The 24,157-nt window shown below is 39.4% G+C and overlaps 2 protein-coding genes across 2 annotated transcripts; one reads left to right on the forward strand and one right to left on the reverse strand.

The window, feature by feature from the left end:
* The first annotated feature begins 7,604 nt into the window (after positions 1-7,604).
* On the forward strand, positions 7,605-11,870 carry LOC146373605 (extracellular calcium-sensing receptor-like). The gene is made up of 8 exons (XM_084950109.1): positions 7,605-7,744; positions 8,135-8,429; positions 8,524-8,813; positions 8,933-9,228; positions 9,570-9,763; positions 9,894-10,115; positions 10,222-10,345; positions 10,966-11,870. The coding sequence occupies exons 1-8, from the start codon at positions 7,716-7,718 to the stop codon at positions 11,868-11,870; spliced, it is 2,355 nt and encodes a 784-aa protein (XP_084806235.1). The 5' UTR covers positions 7,605-7,715.
* An 8,730-nt stretch (positions 11,871-20,600) lies between these two features.
* Positions 20,601-23,688, reverse strand: LOC146373606 (extracellular calcium-sensing receptor-like). Its single transcript, XM_084949746.1, has 7 exons — positions 23,428-23,688; positions 23,029-23,318; positions 22,613-22,908; positions 22,165-22,370; positions 21,808-22,029; positions 21,604-21,727; positions 20,601-21,499 (listed from the first exon to the last, which is right to left on the reverse strand). The coding sequence occupies exons 1-7, from the start codon at positions 23,686-23,688 to the stop codon at positions 20,601-20,603; spliced, it is 2,298 nt and encodes a 765-aa protein (XP_084805872.1).
* Between the last annotated feature and the right edge of the window lie 469 nt (positions 23,689-24,157).

Below are 24,157 nucleotides of genomic sequence, written 5' to 3' on the forward strand. Positions count from 1 at the left end.
TGCTTTGTCATCTTAAAGTGGTTGTGAGATTGGCTGGCCGCGACTACTTTATTCTTCCTCAGTCAAACAACAGCACTCATGCTCATGTTTTGCCGTCCGTGGGAGCGAGCGCAGCTGCTTAAAGCTGTAGCGCTCAGATTACTTACGTAGACAGCTACTTCTGTGCAACTGATATAAGCTGCAGTAACCTGAACACAGCTTCAGCCGTCTGTTTGTTAAAAAATAGTAACGCGACCGCACCGCATTTTTTAGTTAGTAACGGTAACTGCGTTGTAATGATAGGAATAGTAATTAGTTAGATTACTAGTTACTGAAAAAAGTAACGCCATTACTTGTAACGCCATTATTCCCATCACTGGTGGCCAGTGGATCAAGCTTACACGATGATGACTTTAACTTAGTAATCAGAGAAGATAGCTGAATTATTATAGGAAGATCAAAACTGGATAGAGAAGATGACAGTTGAGTAGGAAAAAAATGCAAGTAGAACAATTGACAATATCACAATTGACAATATCACAAGAACAGGGCAATTTTTGAGGGCAATTTCACAGTGTATGTATAGCAAAGGTATCTGGAGGTTTAACAATATTATAGAAAACAAAGTACGAGTGTTTCCTTCAACAGACTCAATAATAGAAGCGTAGTAAGCAGATTTAGCATGATAAATAGCTTCTTTATAATGTTGTATATGACTGAGATACATGTCCTTATGAATAGTAAGTCCTGTTTTCCTGATGAGATGTTCCAGTTGGCAACAAACAGCTTTAAGTTGGTGAAGTTCAGATGAATACCAGGGGGCAGAGCGAGTGAAAGACAACAGTTCGATATCTATTCAGTATCTAAGAGGTTGATAAGTCCATTGTTATAGTGCAATACCAAGTCGTCTGCAGAAGCTGAGGCATCAATGGTTGGTAAATTATTAATGCCAAGGGAAAGAGCTGATAGATTAGATTAGATTAATTAGATTAGATTAATGCCCCTAATGTTTCTAAAGGTAATTGAGTGGTTTTATTTATTTTTGTACAGTAGGAGACTAACACTGAATAAAACTAATTTCTGATCTGAAAAATGCATGTCCAATACAGCACAGTTCTTCAGGATGACACCAGTGCAGCAGAGAAGATCCAAAATATGTCATTTGGAGTGTGTGCAAATAGCCATATATTGGTGTAAGCCGAAATTGTTCAGATATAAAATCTCTTGTGGATGAATTTGATGTGCTGCCCATGTCAATATCAAAATCTCCCAGCAGTAGTATATTTATTTGGAGATAAGAGTAGAATTTCAGAAAGATAGTCAGAAAAGTATGTTAAAAAGTCAAAGTTGGGTTTATGATAGATGGTAAATACCAACTAAAAGTGTGGGAATTGGGCCATTAATTTGTTTGATAATGGATTGAATAGAGGAATAGGCAGGAGCAGAAAGACAAGATACCTTATACCTCATCCGTGTGTCCAGACCCACGTCCAGACACACGGGGTTGGCAGGTGTAAACAAATCCAGACAGAGTGGTGATATTGAGTTTGGCGAAATCATTTGGACACTGCCAAGTCTCTGTTAGAAAGTCAAGTTGTAATTGGCCTCGCTAGAAGTCTGACTAGCTATCCAAACAGCTAAACATGAACCCAGGAACTAGATATTTGGCAAGGTCGTAAGTCGGTTGGCTCAGGGCATGGTCACGGTGAGCACAATTGGATTTATATGGTGTCTGAACAAGAGGGGTAAAGTCTTTGTAGCTGGTGGATAGGGGCTTGTACAGTTCATTATGAGAAGCAGCACAGTTTGTTTTGTTTCCTTCTTTTACAGCAATTTCTTGAAAGGCAAGTGCAGGGTCTTTGTATTTAGTTTTTACTGGGGCTGTTGATTCTGCTGCATTGATAGCTGTTTGTTCCAAAACATACTCTGCAGTGTGTTCTTGGATCTCAGCTAGGGATGGGCCATAAGCTACACTGCGTGTTTTGAAGCCTAATTCAAGTAGACCAGCTTCTAAAGAATTAGCTTCTGCTATGGCAGCTTCCTTCTCTTGTTCTGCTCTCAGTGCATCGAGAGCAGATTGTAAGCGTGCTTGCTCAACTTTAATTTCTATTTCTCTCTTTGCATATGAGGCTCTTGCTTGAGCAGCTTCAGCCTTTGCTTTTGCTCTGTGCAGTTCAATGCTAGCTGACGAGCCTGCCTTTGATGGTGGTTTGTGGGAACGGACTGACCCTGTCTCGCTTTTGAAGGATTTACTTTCAGACATTTTGGATTTCTTGTATTTTGATTGCGTCCATATGTACTTTACTTGGCTTAATAGGATGGTCATAGCTCCATGCAGTGGCTTCTGTAGCTTTGATGCTTGCCGTGGTGCTGTCTTTTCACTGTAATTGGCCTTGCTAGAAGTCTGACTAGCTATCCAAACAGCTAAACATGAACCCAGGAACTCCAGACAGTAGATGAGATCTTATGAAGTTTACTGGTTCTTTCATTTTGTGAAACTGCAACAATAAAGCATATACGGAAATGTACATTACTTATCTCTACTGTTAACAACAATATGTGCCTTAAACCAATGACCTAACAATGCGATTGAGAAGCTAGCATGACGATTAGCACTGTAAATTAGCATATGAACTGGCGATCTCATTTACATATGAATAGCGTATTGAAAATGTGCTAACTGTCATCTATCAAACATAAAGACAACACTTGGAGTGTCTCATTGCTTTTTACCATTAAATACTTACAGACAATGCGTTAACAAACACCCAAAAGAAGGACATGAAGGTGGAGCAGCCATCTTGAAACAGCATAGCAAGAAAACATCAACTTCCTGTCTAACTCTTCTTCTACTGTCATAAAATATCGACTTAAAGCGGCCACTGGGTGGCGCATTTTACTAACATTTAAAACATAAAATTAACCAAACAGTAACATAACATAAGTGTCTGATTATTAAGAAGATCATAGACAAGTGGTCCCTTGCTGGAGAGCGATCGGACATTGAGCAGTCAAACAGAGACAGGATAGTCGCCGCTAGCATTGTAAGTCGACCTGGCAAGGCTAGCAAGCACACTATGGTCAGCAGTCCATCCACGAGGCTTCCTAGCAGAGCAGCGCTGAGATGACCACAGGGATGTATCGGGTTCCTGCTGTCGATCTTGTAGTTCTGCATGGATCCGCAGTGGACATACTTTCAACGAGGGTGCCAGACAATGTCTGTGTGGGGCAATAAAGCTGGTGGAAGGGTCAAGAGGTGCTGGAAGCGTAAATGAGATACACTGATGCAGTGTATCTTAGAGTGGAGGAGACAGGCCTTGTATGTATGGACTGCAGAACAAACCCAGCGAGAAGAGCCCGGAAGAACAGGACCTTAACAGTCATGATGGTATAATGTCTGAAAGCCGTCTGTCCGAAAGCAGCCCAGCGGCTAACAGCGGATGTTAACAGCTGATGCTAACAGCTGACAGTAAATATGTCCAGAAAAATGCCAGCCAAACAGGTAAAGAAGAGAAACACTTTACCTGGCCACCCCTACCAGCCCTGCTACTTGATCTAACTCACAACCAAGTCTTGATCAGTTGACAGTGCTACTCCTTTTCTCATCTGAATGTCCAAGACATCTGGCCACAGAGCTGATGATATCATTACAAAAATGATCATCAATCATCAAACTATAGTGTTCTGTTTACAAGTGCACCTGTGGACACTCAAGCTTAAACATGGTGTTTGTTATGGGCAGACTATGGTTAGCACAGATATCCAATAACAAAACACCACTCAGGTAAGGATCTACTCCTCCCAGTCACACCTTTCCAGATCACACTGCCATTGCTCATGTGAGCATTTTAGTCCCCTAAAAGCACAATTGCTGCCCTGGTAAGGGCACCTTCCCAGACCCTGGGACTCCCAAAAGGCCTAGTATTCTGAACTGCTGTTAAGCACAAAAGGGCAAACAACAGTCAGAACCAGGGAAAAACGTAATGTACAGGAACCGAAACAGGAGCATGCAAATATACCACCCCTGCCCAGTTCCTTTCACTGGAACAGAATCCAACCTCTCTACAGGAGACAGACTGTAGATCCTGTGCGTTGAGGTACGCCTAAATTTATCTGGTGTGTATTTCTCAACTACATATACTAGCTCAGGTTCAGAAAGCTGAACATTATTGTTAATGCTGACTTAAATTATTTTTTAGAGGGTTTTTTTTCCATTGATATAAGATAAGTAAAGAGTGCTGCCATGCAGGGAAGGTGCTAAAGAACAGTAATTGGTTTGTTTTTGTTTCCCTTCATACCTCTTATTATGCAATCAGAGCAGGTTTTTGAAGACACAACATCTTATTTTTGCTTATCAATAAATTGTTTGAAAACTATGAATTGATGAGTTAGATTAGCATTTAATTTGTATAGCAACTTATTAATTATTTAGGTCCTAGTGGTTTAATATAAAATGACAACAATGCTGGATTCAAGATTAAAACACAGGCATTAGAAAATACAGACATGATTTTCTATGGATTACTATAGATATGTTATTAACAAAAGTAGAAAAATCAGAAGACAGCTCCTTGGAGGACAGGACCAACTTCACACCCGATCAGATTTGCACACTGTTAGACCTCTGCCTCACCACTACATATTTCAAATACAACGAAGGCTTTTACAGACAAAAACATGGCTGTGCCATGGGCTCCCCCGTGTCACCTATTGTAGCCAACCTTTACATGGAGGAAGTGGAAAGGAAGGCTCTTGGCTCTTTCAAAGGAAGAGTACCCAGCCACTGGTACAGATATGTGGACGACACCTGGGTCAAAATCAAGACACAAGAAGTGGAATCCTTCACTGCGCACATTAACGCTGTGGATAAAAACATCAAGTTCACCAGGGAAGACACAAAGGACAACTGTTTGCCTTTCCTGGACTGCGCCATGCACATTGAAGAGAACGGCAAACTCAACATCGAAGTTTACCGGAAGCCCACACACACGGATCAGTACCTCCTCTTTGACTCCCATCACCCTTTGGAACACAAACTTGGAGTAATTAGGACCCTACACCACCGGGCAGAACATGTTCCCTCTAAGCCTGAAGGAAAAAAGAAGGAACACACACATGTAAAGGAAGCACTCAAAACGTGCGGCTATCCTAAATGGGCGTTCTTAAAGTCAGCAAAGAGGCACAGAAAAGAAGACCAGACACCAGCGAGGGAGGATAAGAAGGACAGACGCAACAACATTGTCATCCCCTATGTAGCCGGTGTATCAGAAAAACTTAGGAGAGTTTTCTCCAAGCATGACATCCCGGTGCATTTCAGACCCAGCAACACGCTCAGACAAAAACTGGTTCACCCGAAAGACAAAACGCCAAAACACAGACTTAACAATGTGGTGTATGCTGTACAGTGCAGCGAGGAATGCCCAGACCTCTACATTGGAGAGACCAAACAGCCACTTCACAAGCGCATGGCACAACACAGAAGAGCCACCTCCACAGGACAAGACTCAGCAGTCCATCTGCATCTTAAGGATAAAGGACACTCTTTCGAGGATGCCAATGTTCACATTTTGGACAGAGAGGACAGATGGTTTGAAAGAGGAGTGAAAGAAGCCATCTATGTCCACTGTGAGCGACCATCTTTGAACAGAGGCGGGGGTTTACGACACCAACTCTCTGCCATCTATAATCCAGTTTTGAGATCCCTTCCCAGACGCCTTAACGCCCACTCACATCCTGGGCCATCTGACCTCAGGAATTCGCATGATAAGGTGGGGCCAGGTTTCACAATGAACACACCCGAAACTCTGGCTGATTGGGACCCACACCCAGTTTCACACCTTGGCTCAGGCGATTAGAAGATCATCAGGGGGTCCTTTTGTCCCTCTGTGGGGGGATACTCCCACTAGGTTTATATCTGGGACTCTCCACCATTTGACCTTAGAACTGAAGAAGCTTCTCGGATGAGAGGTGAAACATCTTCAAGTAAACTTAAAGAAGTCCAGACGCTTTTCTTTGCAAGCCCCTTTGACTGTCTGATTTATAGTTAATACTCTGAAACTACCACAACTGTTTTTAGGTAAAAAAAAAAAAAAAAAGTATTATAACAATATAATAGTGTCCAAATATCATGTATATGACATTATATCATGAAACATTTGAGTCCAAATACTGCACAGAATTTCACATTTCAACAGGTTAAAGTTCTCCACTAGTCCTGCAGGTAGTCTTTATCCCTCAAGCTTGGGTCCTCTACCAGAGTCTTGGGAGACTGATGATCCTGTGAAGAATCTCTGTTGTTCCTAGGACTGCATTCTTCTAGACAGACATCTCAGATTTCATTTCTGAAACCTGCCGGAGCCACTGCCCCAATTTGGGAGGTCACTGGTGAAATGCTTTGATTACCACAGAGAGCACCATTGCATTCTCCTTCCACATCTTCTCTAGCGCCTCTCTCAGCCTATGGTATTTCTAGAACTTTCTGCTATGTGAGATATTCACTAAGCATATGATCAGTTGTGGCTATCTCCTTATGTATCAGCTGGGTAATAGTAGGGTTAAGCTTAGCAGACTTTCAAAAGGTACTTCACATAGTCTTAGTAACTGGCCAAAGAGGGGCCAGGTTTCCAGCTTAGCCATAATCTTCTGTCTCAGGTCAGCTGCTCTGGTATTCAACATGTCTTGGTATCCAATCTTGGAGTGTGTGTCATTTGTGGAAGATGACTTCACCTCTGTGATCTGACTGCTCCACCTGCTGTTAACTCCAAGGGAAAGTCATTTTCACCTCAGAGGTATCTAGTTTTTACCTAATTGCATAAATAATAATAATAATAACTTTATTTATAAAGCGCTTTCAAACAAAGTGCTGTACAACTAAAGGGATAAATAAAATAAAAGCGATACATAGCAATACAGGTAAGAGACACAATACAAGTTAAAAACAATAAAAATTTAAAAACTAAAAGCCATAGAATTAAGACATATAGGATAAGGTGAACAAATGTGTCTTCAACTTAGTTTTAAAAACCTCCACAGAGCCTGCCTGCCGAATATCTTGAGGGATATGATTGATTATATAATGTATCATTTTTTATATAAATACAAATCATATAAATTTCAATTTAATATTACTTATCTTAAAAGCAAAAACAAACAAAAAAGTGTTCATAACAAGTCATTTGAATAATACCTTGGTGTGTAATTAATGGTACAATGTGTATCACCTCTGTATGTCCACATTATTACATCACTATTGAATAGTGCACAGTGCTTCCTGAAGTAGTTTATAAGAGGAGAACAGATACATTAAAACAATAGCAATAAGGCTATGCACACATTTCATACAAAATAAAGACTTACTCAAAGATGACCAAGAAAGGGGATGTCCTAGTGATCATTAAAAAAAAATCTTGTCTGAAGAGCTATATAATCCAGTAAAAAAGCATTTCCATCCGTATACACACAACTGACATCAATGCGGGATGGATGATCTTATAATTTGTCTGGTATTGGCTGTGTGTTTGTTTCACCTGAACACAGCCTTGGCTGTGTGTCTAGATGATCTGAGTCAAAGGGCTATGCTTACAGGCGCCAAGGTTGGTACTGTGGAATCATCTGTGAATTGCAAGCTGCAGGGTAGCACACGTCCACCTGCATTCTCAAAGGATGGGGACTTCATTATTGGCGGCACTTTCTCCCTTCACTCTTACACGCAAACAGCTTATAATAACTATACCAACATGCCTGCACCTGTGAAATGCAAAGGAAGGTTAGTAAGTGGAAGAAGAGGGTGCTACAAACACGTTGGACTATGTAAAATTAAAAATGTTTTCAGATGTATGATGATTCATGGTATATAAGTATTTATAATATAATTCTTCTAACAATAGTAAGTCATTTAGATTTTTAAAATAGTGTTTTTCTGTTTTCAGAACTGAATTTTTACTTATATTATAAATATTTAACAGTAAATTTTTATCTATAATTTTATATTGATTTCTGAGTCATATTTCTGTGCTGAATTTAACTGGTCAGGCAGTGATTTGATGTACCTAAACTAGCTGTTTGCAACATTATTGCCGCTGAGCTGAATTTATCACGTACAATATCTTTACCTGAATCGACAGTCAAAATTTTAAAATGACATGATTGTTTACAGCATTGACACTGTTGAGCTGCAATCCACAAGTTCGATGGTCTTTGCCATAGAAGAGATTAACAACAGCACAGACCTGCTTCCTGGAATCGAGCTTGGTTATCAGATCTATGATTCATGTGCATCAGTACCTGTGGCAGTGCATGTGGCATTTCAGTTTTTAAATAGATTGGAGGCTCAGTTTAACACTGGTAAAAACTGCTCTCAGTCTGGTATGGTGATGGCTGTTGTTGGTGACTCTGGGTCTACGCCATCTATTACCATGTCACAACTTGTTAGTGCTTTTAACATTGCTCAGGTAAATATTTTGCATTTCTAGAAAACGTATTTGTTGACTGTTCGCGTTTGTGCAGCTGTTTCAGAGTTATTCTATTTTATTTTTTGTGATTTAGGTGAGCCACTTTGCCACATGTGCATGCTTATCTGACAAGCAGCAGTACCCAAGTTTTTTCAGAACAATTCCCAGTGACCAGTTTCAAGCTGAAGCACTAGCCAAGCTGGTGAAACACTTTGGCTGGACTTGGATAGGTGCTGTCCGGTCAGATTCAGATTATGGCAATAATGGCATGGCTTCTTTTCTCCAAGCAGCACAGAAAGAGGGGATCTGTGTGGAATACTCTGTATCTTTCTATCGGACAAACCCACAGAGCAGAATTCAGAGAGTAGCAGATGTTATCCGCAGGTTTCTTTATCAAAGATAATTATTGTGCATTGACTTGTTTAATTATCTTTAAAATAAATGTTTGATCATGTGAAGACATTTAAAAATCATTTTTCTAATGCACTACATTGTCTCTCCAGGTCTACAGCTGTAGTTGTTGTGGCATTTGCATCTTTTGGAGACATGAAGATCCTGTTGGAGGAGCTATCACGTGAGCCTTCCCCACCTCGCCAGTGGATAGGCAGTGAATCATGGGAAACAAGCACAGAATTAACACAGTACAGTTTCTGTGCTGGGGCCATTGGATTTGGTATTCCGAAGTCTGCAATCCCAGGTCTCAGAGACTTCCTGTTAAATCTGTCTCCCACTCAAGTGTCTGCCTCGCCAGTGTTTACTGAGTTCTGGGAGGATGCATTCAACTGCAGCCTGAAAAAAAGTAAGAGTTTCATTGGCTTTTAAATCATTTTCCCAAAATTGTAGTGTTACAACAGCTACTGCTGCTCATGTTTTTTCCACTAATGGTAATGATCAAATATGAAGTGAATGCAGGCATATGTCTGCATATATTCTCCCTTGATATAATGACTTTTCAGGTCAAGTTCCAGTGGTTTAGTTTAATTTTTCTTGTATATCAATAGAATTTTATCCATTTACAAATGTAAGTCATTCTACTAAAATAATTTTCTAATATCTATGTAACAGGCCTGTAATCTAGTTTTACTTACAGGCTTGAAAACACTATTATCTGTGTTTTTGTAATTATAGCTCCTACCATAGAGAAGAAAATGTGTGATGGAAATGAAGACATACAGAATCTCCAAAGCGAGTACACTGACACATCTCAGCTCAGAATTGCTAACATGGTGTATAAGGCTGTGTATGCAATAGCACATGCCATCCATAATGCAGTGTGTCAAAAAACAAATGCCATAGCAAAATGTGACAAACTAATCAAGTTACAGTCCAATCGGGTAAGCAGAACTGAACATGTTAATGCCAATGTCTTTCATAACTCCTAATATAACTTATATAAAAAGAACTATCAATGTGTATTATTGCAATGTCCCATGTTCTTCTTTCTCTCTCCTACTGTCTTTACAGGTTTTAACTGAGCTGAAGAAAGTAAATTTTTCCCAAAATGGATATGATGTGTCATTTAATGCTAATGGGGATCCTGTGGCTATTTATGACTTGGTTAACTGGCAGAAAAGTGGGAGTGGCATCATTGAGATAGTAACTGTAGGGCTGTATGATGCCTCACTACGAGTGGGCCACGAGTTTAAGATTAACAGAAACATAACCTGGATGGAGGATAGCAGAAAAGTAATGACTCAAAGGATGAGAATCTGACTTATTAAACTCTGGTGACAAGTTGCTGCTACTTTATATCTGTAATATTTATATCTGTTATGCTACCTTGTCTTGACAGGTGCCAGTGTCAGTCTGTACTAAAAGTTGTCCTCCAGGAACTCGTAAAATGCTGCAAAAAGGAAAACCTATCTGCTGCTATGACTGTATAGCATGTCCTGAGGGAGAGATCAGTAATATAACAGGTAAAATCAAATGTTTCTCCATGCATTTAAAATCATTTTATACTGGAAAAAAATACAATTTACAATGATTTAATTCCTAGTAGCCTCTTATTGTTAGGATGCCTGGGTCGTTGACCCAGGGTTTTGAGTTTATATATTATTTATCATTTCTATTCTTTGGTTTCTTCGTTAGAGTTATGTCTTATGGTTTATGTCTCTGTGTAATCCTTAGTTGCTATATCCTGTGTCCAGTCAGTGTCTGTCTGCCCTGGTCCCATGTCTTTGTTCCCTCTGTTGCAGTGCCTGCATGTGAGTCTGTGTCTTTAGTTCAGTCTGTGTTATGTTTCTTGTTTTATTTTGAAGGTCCATGTCTGATGTTAATGTATCTGGTTTTGCTTCCCCTTGTCTCGTTAGGCCTGATTTGCCCCAGCTGTGTTTCCCTCCTGTTACCCATTCCCTGATTGCTCCCTCTGTGTATTTAAGCCCTGTGTTTCTCTGTATCCGTGTTGTGATCTACCCTCATTCATGCTGTGCTGAGTTTTGAAGTACCCTTTTGCCTGTTGAGGAGTCTGCACGTTGGGTCCTTTTCCTGCCTGCACACAGCTGTTACTTGACACTTGTTTTTTTTCTCCCTTATTCAGATTCAGCTGACTGTTTACCCTGCCACAAAGAGTTCTGGCCTAATGCAAAGAGAGACACTTGTATCCCTAAGCCTGTAGAGTTTCTTTCATTTCAAGACATCCTAGGGATCATCCTGGCTACATTTTCAGTTCTTGGTGCTTGTCTGGCCATCATAATTGGGGCTGTATTCTTTTATCACAGGACAACTCCAATTGTCCGAGCCAACAATTCTGAGCTGAGCTTCCTGCTGCTCATCTCACTGACTCTGTGTTTCTTATGTTCATTAACTTTCATTGGAGCACCATCACAGTGGTCCTGCATGCTGCGTCACACTGCGTTTGGCATAACCTTTGTACTCTGTATCTCCTGTGTACTTGGGAAAACTATAGTGGTTTTAATGGCTTTTAAAGCGACACTTCCAGGTAGCAATGTCATGAAATGGTTTGGTCCTCCACAGCAAAGAATGACTGTTGTGTCTTTCACCTTTATTCAAGTTTTAATATGTACTGTATGGTTGGTAGTGAGCCCTCCATTCCCAATTAAAAATCTAACCACATACAAGGAGAAAATCATCCTGGAATGTGCATTAGGCTCTCCTGTTGGCTTCTGGGTTGTACTCGGTTATATAGGCCTACTTGCTGCCTTTTGCTTTGTTTTAGCTGTCTTAGCTCGCAAATTACCTGATAATTTCAATGAAGCCAAGCTTATCACTTTCAGCATGCTGATATTCTGTGCAGTGTGGATCACCTTTATCCCAGCATATGTCAGCTCTCCTGGGAAATTTACAGTGGTTGTGGAGATTTTTGCCATTCTGGCCTCCAGCTTTGGACTAATAATATTTATATTTGCTCCAAAGTGTTTTATCATATTATTTAAACCTGCAAAGAACACTAAGAAATATTTAATGAACAAAAATCAATCATAGTATATTAATAATCTGAAAAGGTTAATCTTCCAATCGTTCTTCATTCTGTAGTTAAATGAAATATTTACTACTTTTTTCTTAAATAAGTTCATATTCATATGCCATAATTTTTTTTCTGCATTTATTTATTTAGTGTATGAACATATATAATTGAAAGTTAATTGCATAAATAAATGTAAAGTCACATTGAAACAGTGTGTTCTGAGTTATTTCTCAATGGTCTGATACAATTTCTTGTAACATTTTGATTTCTTTTAGCATTTGTATCAGTCACCAAGCCACCAAGTGCAAATATAATTTTAATGTGAACTGAGTAAATTCGGTCATAGTATAAATAGCCCAAAAAATTAACACTGTTTTGTTTTTTCCTATATTATATTTAAAGATTGCCAATTTTAGGCCATCCAGGGATGTGATTTCAAGGCATGTTTTTTTGTGAGTTAAGACCAGACTTTACTGTAATCAGTTTAATTAAATTCATGTTTACTGTCTTAGCCTAAAGAAAAATGATATTTTTATTGGGTATTGTAGTCTTTTGGTGTGTATAAAGTAAAGTGTAAAATTATAATATGCCTTTCCAGATCATCATTGACCCATCACCAAACCAGTCATGGTGAGCAATTTCAGTCATACAACTTTCTCCAGACCTTTTCACATTTATAACATGTACTCCAGGTGAACCTGCCGGAGTACACGTATGAAATGCACAGGGCACCAGTGGTAGACCTGCCAATTCTAGTATTTTATGGCAAAAACCAAGTGGGTCCCCTCGATGCTGAGCTATGAGCACTGGGCCCAGTAGATGATATCAGACCCTTGGGCCACTGTCACGAAGTCTGCTTTTGATTATTTGGTCAGAAACATTCATAGTGGTGGTCTGTGAGGTAATTTTGTAGGCTGCTGCCTGTGCTCATCCCGTTTCTTATAGCACACAGGAACAGATAACGATCTTGATGATGGGTTAAAGACCTTCTATGGCCCTGTCCAGCTCTCCTAGAGTAACTGTCTGTGTCCTGGAATCTCCTGTTCTTTAGACTGTCTTGGGAGATGCAACAACCCTTCTGGCAATGGCAGGTATTGATGTACCATCCCGAAAGAGTAGGACAGGGATCTCCACTCTAGTCCTTGAGAGCTACAGCCCTGCACCTTTTAGATACATCCTTGTTCCAACAAACCTAATCAAATTATTGACTTGTTACGAGGCCTTTGCCAAATTTGAAGGCATGCTGAAGAGGTAGCTCAACCATTTGATTCAGCTGTGTCGGAGTAGGGATGCATCTAAAGGCTGCAGGTAAGTAGCTCTCGAGTACTGAAGTTGGAGACTCTTGGAGTAGGACTACCTGTGCAACCTCTGTAGGGTTCTGGTATTACCTTATTCTACCAGTAATGACACTGACCGTAGCCAAATGCAAAACAAGTGAAAAAGAAAAGCAGCCAGAAAGACAACCGAGTGGCAACCACCTGTAAAACCACTCCTGTTCTGTGAGTTGTCTTACTGTTGACAGTCTAGTGGACCTGTTGTTATTTCTAATGACACCAAACGAGTTAAAACTGATTAACAATCCCCTCTCCTACTATATGACCAGACCAATTTTCCAGAAGTGTTTTATTCAGCAGTGTATATTGAGCTATTTGGCAAAGCTTCAATAATTTTTTTGCACGATGTTCATAAATTCCTCTTCTGACAAATGATCAAAATTCTTTCTCCCTCCATCCAGCCATCCATCTTCTTCCGCTTATCTGGGGCCGGGTTGTGGCAGCAGTAGCCTAAGCCCAGACCTCGCTCTCCCTGGCCAACTTCGCCAGCTTGTTCGGGGGAAGACAAGGCGTTCCCTCTCACCAGATATCCAAACCGATATTATGACCAACAGCTCTTATAGCTGTGGAACCAGTAAACATCAGGTGATACTCGAAAGTAATATTAAATAAACTCTAACAACAGCTTATCAAGCTTAAACGGGCTGCTGTTGTTTATCAAGACGTCCGCTGGTTTCCTCTTTCTGGCGCAAAGTGGGCAATAAACAAACAAGAGAGCAGGGACTTGCGACAGAAAAACCGATCAGCTGATCATTGATCAGTTTCATGATTGAAGTAGCAACAGGAGAGGGAAGGGGAGAGAATGAAAGAAGAAGAGGCAGCTGAGCAGTGTAAAGACACAGAATAACTCCAGCTTTGTGTCTTTTTTTCATTCTACCTGAAGTACTTGACAAATTACGTTCCTTTTTACCTCAATACCATTTTCTTCTATTTGTCTCTGATAAGATTGCTTTTTTTTTTTTTTTTGCCTGTCCCGTTAGGCTCTTTTGCCATCAGAATTATTGTCTAAAGGCAAAGAAAGATGCCCAACGGATTTACTTTACCAAATTGACCATCCCAGCCTTGCCGTAATGGTCCATTTGATTCACCTTTTATTGTTTATTTTATTTTCACTTGCTGAATACGGGACAGACTTGACTGGGGGAAAGAAGGGGAGAAAGAAAGAGAGAAAGAGAAACAGCTGAGAAGAGGGACAAGAGCAAAAAACAAAAACCAACAGAATGGGCAGAAAAAAAAAAATGCATCTATCGATCACCTGGATCACCTGTTGAGAAAGAAAAAAGAAAACAAACAGAAGAGAACAAGAGTAATAGAATAAACAACATCACAATGATATATGGGAATATGACAGTAAATACTAAATATTAAACATTATTGTGCAGCACATAAGATCAACAGAACACAGTGTGCTTTGAGGTAGGAGCCAAAAAGGGTGTAGTTTGTGTGTGTGAGCACCCGTGTGTACACCTGTGAGCATGGACGCGCTTGTTTTTTTAAAAGGTTCCTTCATGTAATGATCTGCTAGAGGGTGTGGGGAGCCACTGCCCCGTCCTCCAGGGCATGAAGCAGGTATGGAGGAGATCAAAACTCCAGACATCCAGAGGCCCCCAGAACACAAGAGACCAAGATAAGATTGCTTTCAGAGTGTCCGTGAAGGTTCTCGGTCATCCAGGTCATCGTAGTCTAAGGAGCTTGGAAAGAAAAGCTTCTGGACATCCGAGAAGCTTGGATGAGAGGTGGGGTTTGCGCGTCATGGTTTTGTCCAGCCTTTGTTATTGTAGTTGATGTGGGGGTGGGTACAGCCTTGGAGTGTCTTGGGATTCCCTAGGGGCAGGTTTCCTGGGGGTCTCAACCTGGGGGCTGTGGTCATGACTTGGATGGGGCTCTGGTGAGAAATGGTGAGGCTGACAGGGCAGTTAAAACTGTTAAATCTCTCCTGAAAAGGGGGGATGATGCATACAAGGTTCTCATGACCTACAGAGCCACTCCCTTGCTGTAGCGATCAGCACCCATTAGCCCCTTATACGGACACAACATCAGGACAACGCTACCAGTCAGCTGAGAGAAACTTAAACAGGGTTGAACTGATCTTCAGGCATTCTGGAGGAAAGATCAGGACATCAAAGAGAAGGTATCATCAATGGTCCAGTCCAGACACCAAGATTTTACAATTCGGACCTGGAAGCCTCTGGAGAAACTGATCTCACATCAGGGTGATACCAGAGGCTCCCAGCAAGGCCAGATGACACCATGTAATTCGAGCCCCTAACAGACTCAATTTGTAGACAGAAAGCTGTGGTGTGTTTAAAAGGGCAGAATAATCCCTGCACAGCTTTGGGACTCAGGTAGTCAACCCTGACCCCTAGTTTAGGAACAAAAGAGTGTTGGAAGTAATACCGATTGTTATACAGTCATGTATTATGCTTATGGGTTCTGGTTCACAATTTAGTTGGACATGAATAGATGAAAACAAAGTCTTTTGAGAAAGTTGGAGTGTCAGCTAAAAGAAGGCGGATGTAGCAGGAGCAAATGTGTAGTAGGAACCAAGGAGGTGAATGTAGGACAAAGATATATATATATATGTAATGGAGCAGATGTAAGATGTGGAGTTGACATAAAAGGATTTTAATAAAGACAAAAAAGTTAACAACATTTTGTACTAGTAAGTCTTTTGTAATGCCATGCAGAGGCATACTACAGTCACCAGGATGTCCTAGATCAGTGGTCCCCAACCTTTTTTGCGCCATGGATCGGTTTAATGTCAGACAATACTGTCACAGACCGGCCTTTAAGGTGTCGCGGATAAATACAACAAAATAAAATTATCCAAGACAAAAGCTGTGGTATTTTGTAACTATATTAAGCCTTAACTCTAGAGGCCCGGTACCAAATGACTCAAAGGCCAGTACTGGTCTGTGGCCCAGGCGTTGGGGACTGCTGTCCTAGATCATAGTACGCGTTAATTGTGATTCATTAATTTGACAAAATAACACATAAAAAAATAACGCGTTCAATCGCGCTTTGCATTCCAAGCCGATTAAACTGATGCACACATCAGAGCTACAAAAATGGGAGAATCAGAAGAAAGCGCGTTACCAGGACCGATCTGAGGCAAATTTCATTCAACCCCAGGTAGGCCAATTATGGATCTTCGGATCCACATTATGTCAGCAGCTATTCTCCACCGTGAACTATGTTAAAAACAAACACCGCTCACGCCTCACAGATGACAGCTTACAATCATGCGTAAAGATGAAAGTGACTTCGTACAGCCCTGATTTGTAGACGCTGTGCGCATTTGGGATATGCGCAGAGGTTCAAGAGCATTTGTTCCATTGTACACATACCACGGCAGACCCGCTGCTTTTCAACATTTCTTTATTGACCACTTTTCACACACGGTTGCTGTACGCATACAGCCAGCTGTAGCTTTTCAGCTCAGAGCCCGACAACACAACAGCAGAGAGAGCACAGACTTTAAGGCGGCGACGCGTGATTGCGGGTGCCGCTCAGGTGCGTCCGACTCCCATGCAGCGGCACTGCAGACCACGCCCCGCCACACACATTAACCAGTAAAATACATATTTAGGCAGAATTTTGCAAATATCTACTTTTTTTTAGCAGCATAGTGCTTTTTTTCCAATTATCTTTTAAAAGTCAGGTCAAGGCTCCAAAAGTTCAAAGGCGATATGAGGGTGGCGGCTCACAACAGTTTTTTTTTGCTACATGGATCCTTTTAGTTCAGCTGGGTGTCTTTCCTTTTGTTATATTTCTTTAAGAGTTCAAAATGTGTTAATTACATAAATAAAATGTAATTTTCTCTGTAGCACTTCATGGATTTCATAAGCAACACACCTTAGTTGCTCTGTGGATTCTTTTAAAAAGCAGTTAAAAACTTTTCTGTTCAAACAAGCCTTTTGTTGATCTACGTATTTTATATTCTTTACATTATTTACATTTGATCTTTTACATTGTGTATAATGTCTGTTGACTGTATTGTTTATTTTAATCTCTGTGTACAGCACTTTGTGACTGCCTGTCTGTGAAAAGCGCTTAATAAATAAACTTTACTTACTTACTTTAGTTGTTCACACAAAGCATAAAGGTAAAAACAAACAAACAATATATACAGTGTTATCTTCATTTTAGATGTCAAAAAGTATTTGCGGCTCCCAGTGTTTTCTTTTGCGTGGAAACCGGGTCCAAGTGGCTCTTTGGGTGTTAAAGGTTGCTGACCCCTGTCCTATACAAATAAACAATGATGATGACGATAACAATCACTAGAATAAAATTTGCAATCTAAAATAACAAAATGATAAATCCTCTATCCATTTTCTTCAGCTTATCTGAACTTGGGTCCGGGGGTCAACCTCCATCTCACCAGTCACCTCCACAAACATAAAACAATGAGGCTTTCCCAGGGCAGGCGATAGATACAATCTCTCGCAATTCCTGCCGTCCTGCCGTGTGTATCACCAATCTAATTTTTCTCCCTTTAAAAGAACTAGCAAAACAGTGTTAAAAAAAATCAGGCCGAGGTTAACCCTTTAAAACCAGTCGGAGCGGGAACGCTCCGTTTTGAGTAACTATTTTTAAATCCCTGTAGAACCGGAACCACGTAAGCTAGCACAATAATTGTTTTTTGCACATGAAACCAGAGGAGTTGTACTTACATCTTATACCATCAGCTTGTCTTAAGTCACGGTTTCCTTCCACAAATGGCCTTGCAAAAACAGCATAAAAAGCACTTGCAGCAACAAAAACAACATTCAAGAAACAGGCTTTGTCGATCCGGTCAGCTGTTCATAACACTTCCTACGTTGGAATAGACATCAGCGTGAACTATCGCGTGTCCACCATTACCTGGCCAAAACTGGAAGTGATGTCATTTTTCGCAGAAAATGTAGATTTTTACCTTTGGGGCCTTATAAGCCTGTACTGGTGTTTTTAAAAGTCATGTTTGACTTTATGCTTTTCTGAATAGTTCTGGGATGCTTAGAACTCAAATTACACTGCTGGAAATAGTTTATTTTGATGCACATGCTGTTTTTTTGCAAATTTGCATTATAATATTTTTTTTTATTTTTCCAACAGTATATAAAAATTGGTGTATCTCAAAAATAAAACTATGAAGACACTCAAAATAAATTTCCTGTTGAAAGAAACTATTTTGTGCAATTTTTTTTTATTTACAGTTTTGAGGGACAAACCTCTTAAATTTCTCTAACTAGAAATATATGTAAAAAAAAAACAAAAAACAAAAACGATTTTCAATTTTTTGTAAATTGCACTTTGTTGCAATTTGTGTAGTTATTATAGACTTAATGCAGAAATATTATTAAAATTTGGGCTATAATGGTTATACTGATGTATAGCAACTTGGAATGCTCCCAAAAATGGCACTACAGCATGTAAAATTATAAAGATAACTCTGGCAGACTTGGTTCTATGGTAGGTCTTAAAGGGTTAACAGATTGATAGCATTTCTCACCAACAATGCTTCTTCTGGTAGCAGATGGGTGCATAAATTAGGAAACAACTATTTAGTGCCAACTTTGACAAACAGATTATTTCTGTGGTTAAAAAAAAAAAAAAAAAAAGTATAATTTTTATTTCCAGTTGAGATTGTTGGCCAAATTGAAAGTTTATCATTTGTATAATGACTTTGAAAGAATCAAACATTAGAGTTCCCTTATTAGATGCTATGATAAACACTTTGATACCATTCTCCTATTCTATTAGAGTTTATTTGCAAAGTCTCTGAGTACAACACAGTACTCAGTATTGCTGTCATTAGACAGAAGTGAGCTTCACTGACTCATCACATTAGAGATTTTACAAATAAATCCGTGAGGGGTAGAAAGTAGTGTGGACCCAAATACAGACAATGGAGATGCAGGTGGATGTATAACAAAATCCGAGCCTTTATTTTGGGCTGCAAAAAACACCCAAAACAAAAGGCAATGGAGGACTGGGAAAAACTAACAAAAACCTAAACTGGGGAAAACTAGAAACAAGAATAAAGACACTAAGAACCTGTGATGAGAAACCTGGAACGTGAAACATGGAACCTAGAAAATGCAGTGGATGCAACAAATAGAGGAAGACAAGGGGAAAAACACCCACTGTACTGAAATGTATTCCCCACTGCTTCGTACTCTATTATTACAAATGTAAATGTTACTAAGACATGATAAACCAAAATAGCATTGTCATGGTAATGATCATTTTCTATTCCATATGTCAGAATAAAATCCATAGAGTGATTAAAGTGTGGGTTGGCTCTAAAGGTTTGAGAGAAGCTAACTGAGTCTAATAATAGAATAAATGCTATGTTGAGGCTGTCTGACATTGTCTTGCAAAATTAGACACTGATTCAACATTAATTTTGACCTGTGGTAGCTGGGATAGACTCTCAGGCGTCAGATACTAATTTTCAGCCTTGCTCCTTGCACACTCTAGAAGTTTGTGGAATCAGTATGAATCACATTGAGAATACTTTATTAATCCCAGAAGAAATGATGTAAATACATTGTGTTAATGCACTGTTGAGTGGCAGTAAGAGTTGAAAACTCTGGCTGTCAGCTCCACCTCTGCCACCCCAGGCAACAAGAAGTGCAATCAAGTCTTTGGGACAACTGACAATGAGCCTTTCACATCACTTAAAGAATTGTTTTACTTAAATCACAATTTTTTGTTTGTTTGTTTGTTTGTTTGTTTGTTTTAGCATAAATGACATTTATAAGGCCATGCCAAATTATCTCGATCTGATTAAGTCCAGAATTTGACTTCAAAATCATCATTTTCCTTTTTTTGAGCATAAAATAGAATACCATTTTTGTCCAGTTTCTTTCTTGTTGTTGAATCACAAACATTCACCCTAACTGAGACAAATTAGGTAGGTAATTGGTTTTAAGGTTCATCCATTTGTGGATAATGGCTCTCACTAAGGGGAGGGCGATTACTTTTCCAGGGCCAGGAAATTTTGGATAGCTGTTTTTCCCTAAATAATTGGATGATGGTCAGTAAATCAATTACCCTAACCCTAACTGGAGGAAATATTGAAACTTCTGAACAGTTTAAATAAAATAAATTAATTATCAGTCATAAATGAGATTTAATTTGTATCATCTTTTGCTACATCTGGCAATATTGTACAATTTATTGCATAAAAGTTATTGTGCAAATTAATCAGGTTTTCCAGAAAAAAAAGACCTTAAAAAGTATCCCATCCATCTTTTCAAATCACTCCCTTAATTTGTAAATACATTTCTGTGTTTGCTATTAATCACCACAACAGAAATAATCTTAATTTGACAAAGTAACCAAAACTTTCCTATGCATATTGAATATGTAGAATTTCAGCTTACAAATGGAATACTAGCTTGTTGTGAAAAGTCCAATATACTCTGATTAATTTTTGTTCATTAAACATTTCTTGGTGTTTTTCTCAGGCTTAAACAATATGATAAAACATTTTGGAGCAAATATACACATTATTAGTCCAAAGCTGGAGGCCAGAATGGCAAAAATTTCTACAACTACAGCAAATTTCCCAGGTGAACTAACATATGCTGGGATAAAGGTGATCCACACTGCACAGAATATCAGCATGCTGAAGGTGATAAACTTGGCTTCATTGAAATTATCAGGTAATTTGCGGGCTAAGGCGGCTAAAACAAAGCAAAACAAAGCAAGTAGCCCTATGTACCCGAGCACAGCCCAGAAGCCAACAGGAGAGCCTAATGCACATTCCAATATGATTTTCTCCTTGTATGTGGTTAGATTTTTTATTGGAAAAGGGGGACTGAATACTAACCAAAAAGAACATATTAAAACTTGAATAAATGTGAAAGACACAACAGTCATTCTCTGCTGTGGAGGACCAAACCATTTCATGACATTGCTACCTGGAAGTGTCGCTTTAAAAGCCATTAAAACCACTATAGTTTTCCCAAGTACACAGGAGATACAGAGAACAAAGTTGATACCAAATGCAGTGTGACGCAGCATGCAGGACCACTCAGATGGTGCTCCAATGAAAGTTAATGAACATAAGAAACACAGAGTGAGAGAGATGAGCAGCAGGAAGCTCAGCTCAGAGTTGTTGGCTCGGACAATTGGAGATGTCCTGTGATAAAGGAATACAACTCCAGTGATAATGGCCAGACAAGCACCAATGACTGAGAATGTAGCCAAGGTGATTCCTAAGATGTCTTGAAAGGAAAGAAACTCTATAGGTTTAGGGATACAAGTGTCTCTCTTTGCATTAGGCCAGAATTCTTTGTGGCAGGGTAAACAATCAGTCGAATCTGAATAGAAAGAAAAAAAAAAATATAGGCTCCTTGTAATTTCTGTAATTTTCATATGTTCACAATAAAAACATTTTACATGCATAGAATTTTTTTCATTTTACCTGTTGTATTACTGATCTCTCCCTCAGGACACGCTATACAGTCATAGCAGCAGATGGGTTTTCCTTTCTGCAGTACTTTACGAGTTCCTGGAGGACAACTGTCAGTGCACACTGACACTGGCACCTGTCAACACACAAAGGTGGCATAATAAATATAAATTATCTTTTTCAGTAGAGTTAGATTCTCATCCTTAGAGTCATTACTTTTCTGCTATCCTCCATCCAGGTTATATTTCTGTTAATCCAAAGTTCGTGGCCCACTGGTAGTGAGGCATCATACAGCCCTACAGTTATAATATCAATGATGCCACTTTCACTTTTCTGCCAGTTAACGAGCTCATAAATAGCCACAGGATCCCCATTAGCATTAAATGACACATCATATCCATTTTGGGAAAAATTTACCTTTTTCAGTTCAGTTAAAATCTGTAAACATGAATAAAGAGAGAGGGTGGGAGACAAAGGAAATAGATACAATAGTGCAATAATCAATATTAATACAAAATTGAATTCAAGCAGGTGATGAGGGAAACTGCCATTAAGATATTTATTTCTTCTGACCTGTTTGGACTGCAACTTGGTTAATGTGTCACACTGAGCTGTGACATTTGCTCCTCGACACATTGCATTATGAATGGCATGTGCTATTGCATACACAGCTTTGTACACCATGTTAGTAATTCTGAGCTGAGATGTGTCAGTGTACTGATTATGGAGACTGTTTATGTCTTCTTTTCCATCACATACCTTCTTGTCTGCAGCAGTGTCTAAAAATAAACAAAGACAGAACTGACATTTTAAACTCTGAAATTCAAACTAGTCTCAGATCTCTTTTATGTACTTTCCACTGTGACCAATATTCTGAAAACCATATGTGTGTGTTTGTGTGTGTGTGTGTGTGTGTGTGTATATAATATTTAATTGAAAACTGCTAAGCTTATGGATAAACATTGCACTTTGTAACACCAGACGTTTGACAGGATCATTTAAACCTAGAAACATTCCTTACTGTTTTTCAGTGTGCAGTTGAATGAATCTTCCCAAAACTCAGTAAGCACTTGAGAAGCAGCCACTTCAGAGGGAGACAGATTCAACAAGAAGTCTCTGAGACCTGGAATTACTGACTTCGGAATACCAAATCCAATGGCCCCAGCACATAAATGGAATCTCTTTAATTCTGAGTATGTTATCCATGACTCACTGCCTATCCACTGGCGTAGTGGGGAAGGCTCACGTGAAAGCTCCTCCAACAATATCTTCATGTCTCCTAAAGCTGCAAATGCCACCACAACTGTAGCTGTAGACCTGTTGAGACGACATAGTGCATTTGAAAAATGTTTTTATGTGTCTTTTTACATTATCAAATGTTTATTTTAAAGATAATTAAACAAGTCAATGCACAATAATTATCTCTGATGAAGAAACCTGCGGATAACATCTGCTACTCTCTGAATTCTGCGCTGTGGGTTTGTCCGATAGAAAGACACAGAGTATTCCACACAGATCCCCTCTTTCTGTGCTGCTTGGAGAAAAGAAGCCATGCCCTTATTTCCATAATCCGAATCTGACCGAACAGCACCTATCCAAGTCCAGCCAAAGTGTTTCACTAGCTTGGCTAGTGCTTCAGCTTGAATCTGGTCACTGGGGACTGTTCTGAAAAAACTTGGGTACTGCTGCTTGTCAGACAAGCATGCACATGTGGCAAAGTGGCTCACCTAAACCAAAAGAAATAAAACAGTGTAGCTCAGAAAATACCGCAAACACAAATATCACATGGTATATTTTTAATACAAAAATTGACAGAAATTGGAAATTGGCATTTACCTGGGGAATGTTAAAAGAACTGATGACTCGTGACAAACTAATGGATGTCATAGACCCAGAGTCACCAACAACGGCCATCACCATACCAGATTGTGAGCAATTGTTACCAATGAAAAACACAGGGTCGAAGCTATTTAGAAACTGAAATGCCACATGCACTGCCACAGCCACTGATGCACATGAGTCATAGATCTGATACCCGAGCCTAATTCCGGGCAGCAGCTCTGTGCTGTTGTTAATCTCTTCTATGGCAAAGATCATTGCACGTAATGATTGCAGATCATTAATCCTGCAGAAAGTTAACTCACTGTTAGAAATTAAACTACAGACTTAGGTTAAATGTCACAAGAAAACATTGTAGGAGTTGTGGGTTTTGACCATGGCCAAATAATGACTTAAATTTTTAAGGGCACTTCAACACATTGCCTCATCAGTTAAATTCAGCAGAAATGATTATCATGATAAATCACAAAAATGTATAAATAAATATGTAAAGGCTTGTCATTTCCTGTTTGATTTTTGTAAGATTGTTGTTTAACAATATGATTTCTGTTTTCAAAAACACAAATATTACTTCCACAAATATAAATGACTGACTATTGGAATACTTTTCTTGGTGATTTTTTCAGAACCATACAGAAGCAATGTAATACCACAGAAAATAAAACGTGAAAACATTTTCATTCTTACATAGTGCAATATGTTTTGATCACTCTCTTATTTCCAATAC

Source organism: Perissodus microlepis, chromosome 14 (assembly GCF_051167445.1).
Source record: "Perissodus microlepis isolate ML-2025 ecotype Zambia chromosome 14, ASM5116744v1, whole genome shotgun sequence".
In the NCBI taxonomy this organism is placed as follows: domain Eukaryota; kingdom Metazoa; phylum Chordata; class Actinopteri; order Cichliformes; family Cichlidae; genus Perissodus; species Perissodus microlepis.

Bases quoted from the DNA above. Each gene is read 5' to 3' on its own strand.
- LOC146373605 (XM_084950109.1), top strand. From the start codon at position 7,716: ATGCCTGCACCTGTGAAATGCAAAGGAAG. The intron at 9,229-9,569 runs GTAAGAGTTTCA...CTCCTACCATAG, and splicing joins CAACTGCAGCCTGAAAAAAA to AGAAGAAAATGTGTGATGGA. The intron at 10,346-10,965 runs GTAAAATCAAAT...TCCCTTATTCAG, and splicing joins AGAGATCAGTAATATAACAG to ATTCAGCTGACTGTTTACCC.
- LOC146373606 (XM_084949746.1), bottom strand. From the start codon at position 23,688: ATGATCTTTGCCATAGAAGAGATTAACAACAGCACAGAGCTGCTGCCC. The intron at 23,319-23,427 runs GTAAATGCCAAT...CTTTTGGTTTAG, and splicing joins GTTCTTTTAACATTCCCCAG to GTGAGCCACTTTGCCACATG. The intron at 22,371-22,612 runs GTAAGGAATGTT...GTTTATTTTTAG, and splicing joins CAACTGCACACTGAAAAACA to ACACTGCTGCAGACAAGAAG.